The sequence below is a fragment of the Salmo trutta genome, chromosome 16 (genome assembly GCF_901001165.1).
Source record: "Salmo trutta chromosome 16, fSalTru1.1, whole genome shotgun sequence".
NCBI classification, from domain to species: Eukaryota; Metazoa; Chordata; class Actinopteri; order Salmoniformes; family Salmonidae; genus Salmo; species Salmo trutta.
Window position 1 is genome coordinate 12,758,224 of NC_042972.1, and position 13,068 is coordinate 12,771,291.

Genomic DNA, 13,068 nt, shown 5'->3' on the forward strand with positions numbered 1-13,068 from the left:
TAACTGTTAGGTTTGCCTGTTCAGTTTACCAGGCAGTCTAACTCTTAGGTTTGCCTGTTCAGTGGACCAGGCAGTCTAACTGTTAGGTTTGCCTGTTCAGTGGACCAGGCAGTCTAACTCTTAGGTTTGCCTGTTCAGTTTACCAGGCAGTCTAACTCTTAGGTTTGCCTGTTCAGTTGACCAGGCAGTCTAACTCTTAGGTTTGCCTGTTCAGTTTACCAGGCAGTCTAACTCTTAGGTTTGCCTGTTCAGTTTACCAGGCAGTCTAACTCTTAGGTTTGCCTGTTCAGTTTACCAGGCAGTCTAACTCTTAGGTTTGCCTGTTCAGTTTACCAGGCAGTCTAACTCTTAGGTTTGCCTGTTCAGTTTACCAGGCAGTCTAACTCTTAGGTTTGCCTGTTCAGTGGACCAGGCAGTCTAACTGTTAGGTTTGCCTGTTCAGTTTACCAGGCAGTCTAACTCTTACGTTTGCCTGTTCAGTTTACCAGGCAGTCTAACTCTTAGGTTTGCCTGTTCAGTTTACCAGGCAGTCTAACTGTTAGGTTTGCCTGTTCAGTTGACCAGGCAGTCTAACTCTTAGGTTTGCCTGTTCAGTTTACCAGGCAGTCTAACTCTTAGGTTTGCCTGTTCAGTGGACCAGGCAGTCTAACTCTTAGGTTTGCCTGTTCAGTTTACCAGGCAGTCTAACTCTTAGATTTATATCTTAGAGGTTGTACTGTATTTCTTTCCAGCTGATCAATCTGACACACAATATCAAATAAACATGGTCACCTTTAAGAAGTGTGGTTTGTTCTGCTCGCTCATTCTGAGCGTGTCCTCCAGGTAACGCACCAAGGGCATGTGGGTATCTCCCCCAGTCATGGACAGGAAGCCCAGAGCCAGCTCCACAGCCTTCAGGGCATCACAGACCTCGCTGTATGACTCCAGATCCCTGGACAGGGCTGTGAGGGTCAGGGACGGCAGACGCTCCTGGGAAAACAACAATGACATTGTACCGCTGAAATGTGATATGTATTCACATGACGTCACAATGGTGTGTCAACAAATACAAGTAATAATAATGCTACTGTAAAACTTGCCTGAGACACTTTTCCTTTCACTGTTTTCAAAATGCTTTCGTAATCTCTTTCGTGTCTGGTGACCAGAATCGGGATTCCCTGAAAGTCAACACATTGGATTCAGTAAGTGATGCATTGCTTTCATTTTTCCAGTCATTTCAGATCTGTAAGCACCAGAGGGTAGACAAGAAGAAAGGGTCTGGGGCCTTAATTAGAAGCCAGGACTCACAGTTAGTGTGATGAGGGGTTTGCCCTGCAGGAAGCGGGTTAGGACCTGCTGCTGGATCTTGGGAAGGTCGTACTCAGACAGGGTCTCCTTGCCACGCTCCAGGCTGTACTGGCAGTTAGACAGCACCAGGGGCAGCAGGTCCTTCTCCACTTCATAGCGGATCACATGCAGCTCTGTCAGTTCTGACAGACTCACCTTGTAGCTGTTGGAGCAGAAAGTACTTAAAGACCTTTTTATATCCCTGGATAAACTGTCTGATGGCTGTGCAGTAAACAAACCCAGTGTTAGTTCCAAATATCTTTCATTTCCATTCTACCTTTAAAAAAAAAATCATTATTGTGTTTAGAACCAAGGTTGGGGGTGGGTGGGTTTGTTTGGGATGGGGAGGGTGGCATGGGAGGGGTGATTGGTTCCTTGGCAGTGCTGTACCTGGTGTCTTCCCCAGTGTGGCGATCCACAGCGTGAAGCAGCTCGTTGTGCAGGGCCACCAGGTGACTGAGCAGAGCGGTGGAACACAGGCCTGGACCCTGGCGCCGTGGCAGGAGGTATTGTAGGTCACTGTCCTGGTCCAAATCCTCCTTCCAGAACTCTTCTGGGATCTTTATTTCACCTGCACATCCAAACACACACACATAAAGAAAATGATTATGTCCAAAATGGTTCCCTATTGCCTACATAGTGCACTACTTCCAACCGGGGCCCTATGTAGAGAATAGAAGGCCATTTCAGGCACAGACAATGTTCCGGTTGAATGGCCATCTTTGTCCTGTTTTACAGAGGACTGTAGTCAAAGAAGGGTAACTCACTGGTGGCTACTGACACTCTGAGCAAGTTCCATGTATCCAGGAAGATCTGGATTCGTTTCTCATAGCACACTCTCATCGGTGCTGTTAGAAGACAAAACCCCATAAATTATATCACTCAATTCTGCTTTTCATAAGTTAGTCTCAAATTGGCAATCGGCAATAATATGATGATAACTATGCTGCATAGTGCGAAGGATGGATCATTCTGATGGACAGTTGACGTTACCTGACTGTTTCTGGATGAACTCTCTAATGGAGTCATTCATCAAGTCTGATGACTTCTGGAACCTTTTCACCAGACTCTTCTGCAGGGCCAGGATATCTGGAAGGAACCTTACCAGCCGGAACTCTGCCTCCTGCGAAAACGCCAAAATATTTATGGAAAATGCAGGAGATCATGTGAGTTAAACGTCACAGACTCACTTAGAAACTATTCAAAGATGCAAGATTTAGAAAATCTATTTACAAAAGGAAGAAAGAACACAGGTTTCGTGACGGATTACCTTCTGTAGGAACCTCCATAGTAGAGGGAGCTTGTCCTTTCCGTCGTTCTGCTCTACGATGTGGGTGAGGCTGAGTAGGGACACCCTCTCTCTGCAGCTCCACACTCCTGAACAGTGGACCTGGGAGCCCCGAGGCAGCGAGGACAACAGACACTCATCCCCAAATGTCACCCTCATGATGAAGTTAGAGGAGACACGCGAGTCATTTCTGATTGTGGCATTCACCTCTCTCAGCCGCTGGTCAAGATGCTGTGATGTCAAACACACACAGGTATGTACACACAGACACACACACAAAGTGAAACTCTTTGTCACTTCAAAGGTGCAATCTTATCTTTGACTTGGAATATAGCTGGAATATATTTTTTATCAAATAGATCTTTAATCAAACTATAGCTAACTTCAAATGTTATCCAAAGGTTTCACCTTCAACTGAGGAGTGATAATGTCAGTAGCAACGGTTGTCTCCCAGGTATTTCTGGCCTCTTTAGTTGAGAGTTGGGAATCATAGCCAGCCATCCCTAGAAACAAAGAAACAAAGAGTCCATGAGGTAGCTACTGGTATCTGTGTTATAAGTACACGGGTGTGTGATTTAGATTTAGTTTCATTTCAAACAATTAACTTGCTTTGACTTTCATTGTTTCAATATGTTTGGAAAGGAGTGGAAGGCGCTCAACCAAAGTGAGACGAGGTGCAACCAAAATCACATCGGTATTTGAAAGGAAAAGGTGCAACTCTCGCTCACAGTAAAAAATGTGATAGTTTATTAGCATATTCAAGTTAAAATATGATTGTGAGTAAACAATTAAAAACTTGATTGTGTTAAAATATGACTGTGAGTATACAATTAAAAACTTGATTGAGTTAAAATATGATAATAAAGTATACCTGTCAGAGGATTTATCGGAGCATTAATGAAAGGCCTTACATGGATTGGTCTGTGGTGACTCCAGGATGGATCTGATTATCAGGTGGATGGTGGTGACCGTGCCATCTGTTCCCTTCCCCAGGGCTTTGGTCACATGATCCATATCCTTTAGCAGGTGAACAATCAGAAATCCACAGGGGTCAGCAACTGGAGGCTGGATGATCTGCTGGATGGACTAGAAAGAAGAGAGATATCTTATTATTGTGAAATACTGTAGTCCGAGGTTGTCATCTTTTATATATTTTGTCTTTCAGTATTTTCATCTTCTATATGTCATTTTTTACAGCTCGTTTGTATTTTACTTCCATCAAAACCTTAGAATTAGTAGATAAGCTTAATTATTTATACACTAATTGAGTAGACAATGGCAAATAAACTACTTGAACATGAATGATAAACAACAACTCCATATTACTCTATATAACTCTATAACCACTATATTGTAGTTTGGTACACTGTACACAATACAAGAAAGAGTGGGCTGCCATTGGCAGACAAGCAGGCGTACCTTTGGGTGCTCTGAGGCCCCTAGCAGCATGGCTAGATGGGTGAGCAGCCTGATGAGGGTGAAGGGGGTAAGGGACATGTTTTTGGTGTCCTGGAAGTCTGGGTTGTCCCTCCTCTGAGGATCTCCTAGGATGTGACCAGTCCTTGTCAGATCTCCCCTAAGAGGACAAGTTCAGTCATTCAACATGGTATCTGTCAATCTGATGCTTTAGCAACAATATCAACAGGAATCCCTTTTTGTAAGCACCACAGGGAACAAACTTACCGCTGCAGTCCCATAGCACTGAAACCTCTGACAGGAACATGGTTATTCCCTCCAACTACTGCCCCACACTCTAGACAGCGTGCCAGCTGGGTGGGGCGACCACACTGCAAAGAGGGGGCGAATTAGTCTGCTGTGGAGTTATTTAACATTGTGAATGTTTGTCAATTGAATTTTACATTAAGAACTGTGCTTACCTCACCAACAGCACAAGGGTGTCCTTCAGGACAGGCTGTAGAGAACAAAGGTCAATAAAAATGTTCATGTTTAGTTTTGCAATGTTTTACTCAGTATACATCACAACTCATCATTTAATTATTCGGTAACACTTTACCAACAGGTATAATGCTTTATATACTTGTCATGTGCATGTATGAGTCATTATAATGTGTTATTATAATGCTTACAATATGTGTTCTATGCAGCAATTCTTCAATAGCTGTTATTTAGTAGGGATCAGTATGAGATACGTCTACATTAGGACACTACTGCAACCTGAAAGCTGAGGTGAATGTTCTTGGTAGTGGATGAAGTGAGCTCTTAAGAAAGTGTTTTGTAAATCTAAGTAATTTGTTATTATTCAGGCAAGCTTTACATATTGTAGCATATTGCAGTCAAATGACCAAATCGCCCTCTAGTGACATCATGGGTGGAATGTTATGAATATGTTTCACAATTTCATAATTAATAAACATACCAAAAAAATACTGCTGAAAATTGTGTTTCTATGTCAAACGATTTTGTTATATTTCAGTCTTCTGTGATGTATATAAAGTGTAATATTGGGATACAAACTCAAAATTGAATACAGTTGAACTTTCTTTAAGCCCATAACCATGAGTGTGAGGTTTATACATTTGTTTCAAAGTACATTTGTTTAAGACTACCAAGAAACACTGATTTAGCCCACTGCAGTAAAAGGTTAACAAAATCAATGCCACAGGTGAATTGAGAAAGCACATTTTATAGTTAGGGCACGCCAACATTTATATGGGCACTGTACTTACAATACCAGGTGAGTGCTTGAAGGCCTCCAGTCTGTGTTAAAACCCTTTGGGCCATAGCCAGCATGTCTTCAGGCATCGTGGGTATGAAGGCTCTCTGTTGGAATAGACAGTCCGATAAAGACAGAACCCTCATATTCAACTTGGAATAAAATGTTTATGAAAACAATGGCTGCGTTTCGATTCTCCACCCTTCTGCCGAAAAAGCATTGGATTGGTGTACGTATTGGCTACAGTGAGTTTCCACCATTGTTTAATCCATGCAAGAAAGTGTGCAGGTGCACACTTCGGGAGAAGGGTGGACAATTGGGATGCAGCCAATATGAGACGGAGGTGAGATGGATCATACCAGCATGTTATTAGGAGTCAGGCCAAGCTGCTGAAGAGGTGTAAGCACCCCTTCTGTCCCAGTGAGCAGCACAGCGGCCAGGTGGACAGCCAGCTCTACAAGGACGTGCTCTGCACCGGTACGGTCATTATGGACACTCAGTCCTCCCATCCTGTTGTGCACCAATGCCATGGCAAAGTCCCTCACCGGCTTGGGATCTAGGTACCTTGAACCCTGGATGAAGTACTCAAGTTCCTGGCATTTCTGAGGGTGGACAACCATTATGGCTAAATATAACCTCTGTGTGTGGACTGAGGGTTCAGTTAGGCATATGAGATATTTCATCCTAACATTTTCTGGGACAATCAACCATATTTTCTGGGACAATCAAGATGGGTTGATTGAGATTTGCGGGGACTTTTCAGGAATCTACGAAAAGGTCACATTTAACTTAAATTAGCAACATGATATGAAAATCTAACGTTGAAATGTAACTAGTTTGCCACGTTTCTATCATCAACAACAGAGTCCAATGTGTGCCCTACCCTAGGGCTGGGGTGGAGGCCTGTGTTGGCTGCTCGGTACAGACTGGTGACTTCTCTGAAAAGAGCCAGCAGGATATACAAGGTCCGCCTCTTTGGAGGTGCAGTAGATCTCTATAAACAAGACAGACACAGAGCGGAGGATTATCCACTTATCAATGAGGCATTACCTCAGATGATTAGAAATGCTTTCAAACCAGTTAATAATAATAATGCACGAGACAGTGTTAGAGAGCTGAGTGGAATTGCACTAATACCTCACACTTCTTCTCTATGTCCTCCACAGTGCCCTCTAATACTGCTTTGGCAACAGCCTCCCGTATAGCCAGGTATTGCTCTCCATAGACCAGATACTGGTCCATCTGCCCACCATCTTCATTCTGCACATAATCCCACAGATGAACAACCATATACGGTATGTGTTAAAAAAAAATATATATATCGACTACATGAATCCTTATAAAAAAGTATGGAAAATAAGTATGAAATCAAAAAACAGGCAAGTATAATTAAAAGACAGAAGTGTGATGACTTAAATAATGACACAATGTGGTATACACAAAAAAATAGAAAATATTTGACAATATCTGCATTTTTCACAACGCACATATATGTGACCAGATTTCTCTGTGGGGGGCTTATTTCAAATGTTAGAGCTTCAAAATGGTATATCATACACTGCAGTTGGAGGAAACATTGGAAAGTTATGCTGCTTTGAAAGTTGATTAAACTTGTTATCCCACTTCGGAGACAAATAGAGGAGTAAATGCCCTTGAAAAATGTGAATACAATTTTCACACTTGCTAGAGAGCTCTTATTTGTTTACGCCCATTCAGCATTTTTCACACCCTCTTAAGCCTTAGCCCCATCCGTCTCTAAAATAATGTACATGTAAAAGCATGGCCAACCATCAGCATGGTCAACTCCACCATTATCGCAGCCAGACGCGAGGTCCTACTGTGAAGTATGAACTAGTGTCAAACGCTCCTGTAACCAGTCACATATATGGTTCTTCGTTGCAAGGGTTCATTTACAGAGAGATCATATGATATATGTGTAGTCTTCCATTCCACTTTAAAATATACTTAACAAGTACTTTAATGAAAGGAAAATAAATACAGGATTTTTCAACAGTTAAAAATTTGGTTTATAAAACATTCAAGAAAGCCATATGTTACTATTGTACCTGTTGATGTATTTCTTCAGGGAAAAGCCACCTGTACTGGGCTTCCTTCAGCATCCTCTGGACACACTCTACACCCTGCTGTCTGCTGATGTTGCGGATCAGGTAGACCCGGTACCAGTCGTTCACACTCTTCTCACACAGGTTCATAACAGCACGAAGAAACTCCTCAACCACATCCTGAGGACTTTCACATGGCCCTGAATGACCAGACACTTCTTTCAGGACATGTCTTGGATCAGTCAGTCAAACTTATTGCAAGTCTTTTCTACATTCCCCATGACACACACTTGTGATGGCCTAATGGCCACAATGTTAGTTGTTGCTCTTGTTGCCTCTAAATTAATATATTTAAAAAATAAAAGTAAATATTTTGTGTGTGGACCTGTCACGACTTCCACCGAAGGTGGCTCCTCTCCCTGTTCGGGCGGTGCTCGGCGGTCGTCATCGCCGGCCTACTAGCTGCCACCAATCCCATTTTCCTTTTCGTTTGTGTCTGTCTGTTTTCTCACACCTGTGTTCAGATTAGTTGATTTCGGTGGGTTTATATACACCCCGCTGCAGGCTAGGCTTTGTGCGGGATTATTTGTTGTGTATTTGCATGTTAAGGGTGCGTGCCTGCACCACGGGGTTTCGTTTTATATTTTCGGTAAATGTTACCGTGTGCTTACGAGACTTTGTTTGTGGAGTCGAGGTTTCTCCTCCGTGTGCGCAATTTATCCCCTGTGGGTGGCGACTACGTTGGTGCGTGTTTTCCCACTTGTTTGTATTGTGAGTTCGAGACCGTCTTATTAAACGTTGTGTGCCACTGGAACTTCTCTGCTCTCCTGCTCCTGATTCCTACACCCCCCCCTCCTACTAGGAGGCCTTGTTACAGGACCTTCGAAAAATAAATCTGATTTTTAATTTTGGTAATCGCATCAGTTCCGAGCCCAGTGGTTTCAATAATCTTTATATTCCAAAATAAAAACACTATTTGAATTAATTTCTACCAACAAGCCCAATTTTTAACCAACATGGAGCAGAACTTTTTAATACATTTTCTCACCAGACAGCATGCTATGGAGAAGGTGTGCAGCCTTGCCCAGGCACAGGCGGACCCTAGCAATCTGCTGCAGGTACTCTATTGTGACCGTCTCAGCCGAGTCAGTGACAGAGTCCAGGAAGTGATGCAAGAACTCAGTCTCTTCCTGAAGGCAGGTGTATTCTTGTGGCATTCTTTCCAACAATGAGTCCTGCGAAAGAAAGTTGTATAATAGTCATATAATCATTCTGCAGTTGTGGTCTATGTTGTTATTCTGATTGGGCAACAGTCTTGACTGCTTGCATGGACACCCAATCAGATCATACCTCAAGGCAGTTAATGTACAACGCATACAGTTCATTTTTATCTTCTGCCTCAACAATGTTGCTCTCTTCTATCGATGTCAAATGTTGCTGCAGATATTCCTTGACTTCATCAAAGCTAAAAAACAAAACACAAATGAGTTAAATTCAGGATAGTGTTTTGACACCATACCTAATCTGAAACCTTGAATAGTGCTACTGGTTACAGCAACATTACAATGATATAAGCAGCTTTTCTGGTTCACTCACCTGTACTTGAGCAGGAGTTTGAGTATCACTGATCTCACTACAGGATTTTTGTCCAGAGACTCATCGAATGGTGAGAAATCTTTGGTGTGTATCTGACTTTGTGCTGGTACAAAGACAATAAAATTAGAGCACAGCTACAAATACTTATTGAGTCGTAATCCAATCTGTCAATTGTGTGTGTGTGTGTATACCGTTCAAAAGTTTGGGGTCACTTAGAAATGTCCTTGTTTTTGAAAGAAAAGCACATTTTTTGTCCATTAAAATAACATTAAATTGATCAGAAATGCAGTGTAGACATTGTGAATGTTGTAAATGACTATTGTAGGTGAAAATGGCAGATTTTTTATGGAATATCTACATAAGCATACAGAGGCCCATTATCAGCAACCATCACTTCTGTGTTCCAATGGCACGTTGTGTTAGCTAATCCAAGTTTATCATTTTAAAAGGCTAATTGATCATTATAAAACCCTTTTTGCAATTATGTTAGCACAGCTGAAAACTGTTGTCCTGATTAAAGAAGCAATAAAACTGGCCTTCTTTAGACTAGTTGAGAATCTGGAGCATCAGCATTTGTGGGTTCGATTACAGGCTCAAAATGGCAAGAAACAAATAACTTTCTTCTGAAACTCATCAGTCTATTATTGTTCTGAGAAATGCAGGCTATTCCATGCGAGAAATTGCCAAGAAACTGAAGATCTTGTACAATGCTGTGTACTACTCCCTTCACAGAACAGCGAAAATTGGCTCTAACCAGAATAGAAAGGGGAGTGAGAGGCCCCAGTGCACAACTGAGCAAGAGGACAAGTACATTAGAGTGTCAGACACCTCACAAGCCATCAACTGGCAGCTTCATTAAATAGTACCCGCAAAACACCAGTCTCAACATCAACAGTGAAGAGGCGACTCTGGGATGCTGGCCTTCTAGGCAGAGTTCCTCTGTCCAGTGTCTGTGTTCTTTTGCCCATCTTAATATCTTCTTTTTATTGGCCAGTCTGAGATATGGCTTTTTCTTTGCAACTCTGCCTAGAAGGCCAGCATCCCGGAGTCGCCTCTTCACGGTTTACGTTGAGACTGGTGTTTTGCGCTCTACGGTTCTATGGTTTTTGCGACTGCACTTGAAGAAACTTTCAAAGTTCTTAACATTTTCCGGATTGACTGACCTTCATGTCTTAAAGTAATGATGGACTGTCGTTTCTCTTTGCTTATTTGAGCTGTTCTTGCGATAATATGGACTTGGTCTTTTACCAAATAGGGCTATCTTCTGTATACCACCCCTACCTTCTCACAACACAACTGATTGGCTCAAACACATTAAGAAGGAAACAAATTCAACAAATTAACCTTTAACAAGGCACACCTGTTAATTATATTTTTTATTTCGAGCTGTGCTATCTCACTGGTTGTTGTCCAACCAATCCCGGTTGGACAAGGTTAACACTTTTCTGGGTAACTACATGATTCCATAAGTACTATTTGTTTCCTATGAACACCGGATTTCCAGCATTTTTTTTGTTAAGAATTTTTAAATTATGAAAAATACAACATTCCAAAATAGTACAAATAAATAAAAACCCTGCCACTGCCTGTTCACCCCACTATCATCCAGAAGGCGAGGTCAGTACAGGTGCATCAAAGCTGGGACCGAGAGATTGAACAACAGCTTCTATCTCAAGGCCATCAGACTGTTAAACAACCATCATTAACATAGAGAGGCTGCTGCCAACATGCAGACTCAAATCACTGGCCACTTTAATAATGGTATCACAAGTCACTTTAAATAATGCCACTTTAATAATGTTTACATATCCTACATTACTCATGTAGTCGTTGTGATTTTGTTAGATTACTTGTTAGATATTACTGCACTGTCGGACTAGAAGCACAAGCATTTCGCTACACTCACATTAACATCTGCTAACCATGTGTATGTGACCAATAAAATTTGATTTGGTACTGTATATATATATGTGTGTGTGTGGGGGGGGTACCTCTGATAAGTGGGATCGGGTCTGTCTCGACCATGAGGAAGGACAACAGCTGCAGGATGACACCCTTTGATGGGGGGATGTTGTCCTTGAAGCACACAGTAGTGACAAGGTTTATGAAAAACGCACTGCAACTCTGTCTGAACTGGCCATTTAGGGTGATGCAAGCTCTGCAAAACCATAGGAGACAGATTAGACACTCAATGAGAAAGTACTGTCCCGGTATCCATAGTCAAAACTGTAAAACACACCCACCGTACGTCTTCAGACACTTTCACCTCAAAGTCATCTGGGAGTTCCTGTTCGCACACGGGGCAGTACATCTGGCCCACATAGACACATACTCTGACACAGGTCAGACAGAAAATATGGTGACAGGGCAGGTCCACGGGGTCCTCTGGTTCCCCCATACACACAGGGCACTGGAGACCAAATCTAAGTGAAACAAGATATGGTAATAACATCAAATTCTGTATATCCCTTACAGAAAAACCACATGATTTCACATGTGGAAAATCTAATTTCAAATGTTTTTGGAACATTTTAAATGCGTTCATGTTTTTGGAACACTTAAATGTGTTCACATGTAAAATGCATGTGTTCTTTCCGTAAGGGACAGCTTATCAGCGACAGCAAATAACACAGACAAATTATATAAATACCATTTAGAACAAAATAAAGAAATCAATTGGACCTTACTTGCAAATAAGATCACTTGCTCCTTTCTTGCATGACTTCAGTATTTTAATGACGGCTGCAAAGGGTTCCTCAGATTTGACGTCTGAATGTTTTGACAGAATCTGTCATACAAGATACAATTAGCAGTCCAATAAATGAAGTAGCCCTTTCGTGCAGTCAAATAACCTAGTGGCCTCATGGGTGGAATGTTATTAATATTTTTCATAATTTCATAATGAATAAACTTTTTTTTTATAAATGCCGGAAATCCGGTGTTTCTATGTTAAACAGTTTTGTTATATTTCAGTCTTCGGTGATGTATATAACGTGTAGTATTGGGATGCAAACTCAAAATGGAATACATCTGAACTTTCTTTAAGCCCATAACCATGAGTGTGAGGTGAATACATTTCAACTCTATATCTGACATGGTACAGGTGTATTTGTTTTGTAAGCCCATAACCAGTAGATTTGTTTAAGTCTACCAATAAACATTCTGTGTGAGCCTGATTTAGCCCACAAGTTAAATAAGCACAATGTTTAGTGACTGTCCAAAAATTATATTTGGATAGAACTGTTTACAAAGCTCAAGATCACATAGTGCAAATGAAGTCTGAAGGGTGTGAAACATGAAATATGGGATGAAAATAAACCATACATAAGCAAAAACTTAAAGAGTACAAATGTGAAAATGGTGATATAGAATATCGTTCAGTAGCATATTAAGTTAGTCAAAACAAAATATACAAGATAAACTTACTTTGCCTAAGGTACGAGTGTGATCAAGGACCAGAGGCTTGAGCTCCCTCTCCTCAAACTCAAAGCCTAGCAGCATGTGTTCCACAAACAGAGAGAGGATGCAGATGTGGTTCCAATTATTACTGGAAACAGAAACAAGGACAAATCGTTATTAATTCTGGGGGAATTTGACATATCTGGGAGAAGTACAATTACATTGTAATAAAAGTTTATCATACAGAAAACCTAAAATATTTTTCTTAAAAGTCTACATCAAAAAGAAAGGTCAAAGACGCAACCTATCGACCAAACTCACAAATGAATACAGGTATTAAGATACAGTGCCTTCAGAAAGTATACATACCCCTTGACTTATTCCACATTTTGTTCTGTTACAGCCTGAATTCAAAATTGATGAAATATTTTTTTTCTCTCATCTACACACAATACCCCATAATGACTAAATATACATTTATTTATTTTTAACTCTTGAAAATGAAATACAGAAATATCTAATTTGCATAAGTATTCACACCCCTGAGATCATACATATTAAAATCACCTTTGGCAGTAATTACAGCTGTGAGTCTTTCTGGGTAAGTCACTTTGCACACCTAGATTGTACAATATTTGCACATTATTCTTTTTAAAAGTCTTCAAGCTCTGTCAATTTGGTTGTTGATCATTGCTAGACAGCCATTTTCCAGTCTTGACGTA

At 41.1% G+C, this 13,068-nt stretch overlaps 1 protein-coding gene across 1 annotated transcript in view; it reads right to left on the bottom strand.

Moving 5' to 3' along the window:
* LOC115150108 (E3 ubiquitin-protein ligase rnf213-alpha) overlaps nucleotides 1-13,068 on the bottom strand; it is a 62,129-nt gene that overhangs the window by 2,638 nt on the left and 46,423 nt on the right. Inside the window, exons 42-65 of the mRNA XM_029693039.1 lie at nucleotides 12,374-12,494; nucleotides 11,635-11,735; nucleotides 11,191-11,370; nucleotides 10,939-11,105; nucleotides 8,948-9,050; nucleotides 8,702-8,816; nucleotides 8,400-8,586; nucleotides 7,355-7,551; nucleotides 6,426-6,548; nucleotides 6,172-6,282; nucleotides 5,648-5,890; nucleotides 5,302-5,395; nucleotides 4,492-4,526; nucleotides 4,298-4,401; nucleotides 4,034-4,190; nucleotides 3,526-3,700; nucleotides 3,023-3,117; nucleotides 2,597-2,845; nucleotides 2,320-2,449; nucleotides 2,094-2,174; nucleotides 1,717-1,897; nucleotides 1,288-1,489; nucleotides 1,080-1,157; nucleotides 772-969 (exon numbers count right to left, since the gene is read on the bottom strand). Coding sequence (XP_029548899.1) covers nucleotides 772-969; nucleotides 1,080-1,157; nucleotides 1,288-1,489; nucleotides 1,717-1,897; nucleotides 2,094-2,174; nucleotides 2,320-2,449; nucleotides 2,597-2,845; nucleotides 3,023-3,117; nucleotides 3,526-3,700; nucleotides 4,034-4,190; nucleotides 4,298-4,401; nucleotides 4,492-4,526; nucleotides 5,302-5,395; nucleotides 5,648-5,890; nucleotides 6,172-6,282; nucleotides 6,426-6,548; nucleotides 7,355-7,551; nucleotides 8,400-8,586; nucleotides 8,702-8,816; nucleotides 8,948-9,050; nucleotides 10,939-11,105; nucleotides 11,191-11,370; nucleotides 11,635-11,735; nucleotides 12,374-12,494 — 3,427 coding nt within the window. The remainder of the gene's footprint in view (nucleotides 1-771; nucleotides 970-1,079; nucleotides 1,158-1,287; nucleotides 1,490-1,716; nucleotides 1,898-2,093; nucleotides 2,175-2,319; nucleotides 2,450-2,596; nucleotides 2,846-3,022; nucleotides 3,118-3,525; nucleotides 3,701-4,033; nucleotides 4,191-4,297; nucleotides 4,402-4,491; nucleotides 4,527-5,301; nucleotides 5,396-5,647; nucleotides 5,891-6,171; nucleotides 6,283-6,425; nucleotides 6,549-7,354; nucleotides 7,552-8,399; nucleotides 8,587-8,701; nucleotides 8,817-8,947; nucleotides 9,051-10,938; nucleotides 11,106-11,190; nucleotides 11,371-11,634; nucleotides 11,736-12,373; nucleotides 12,495-13,068) is intronic.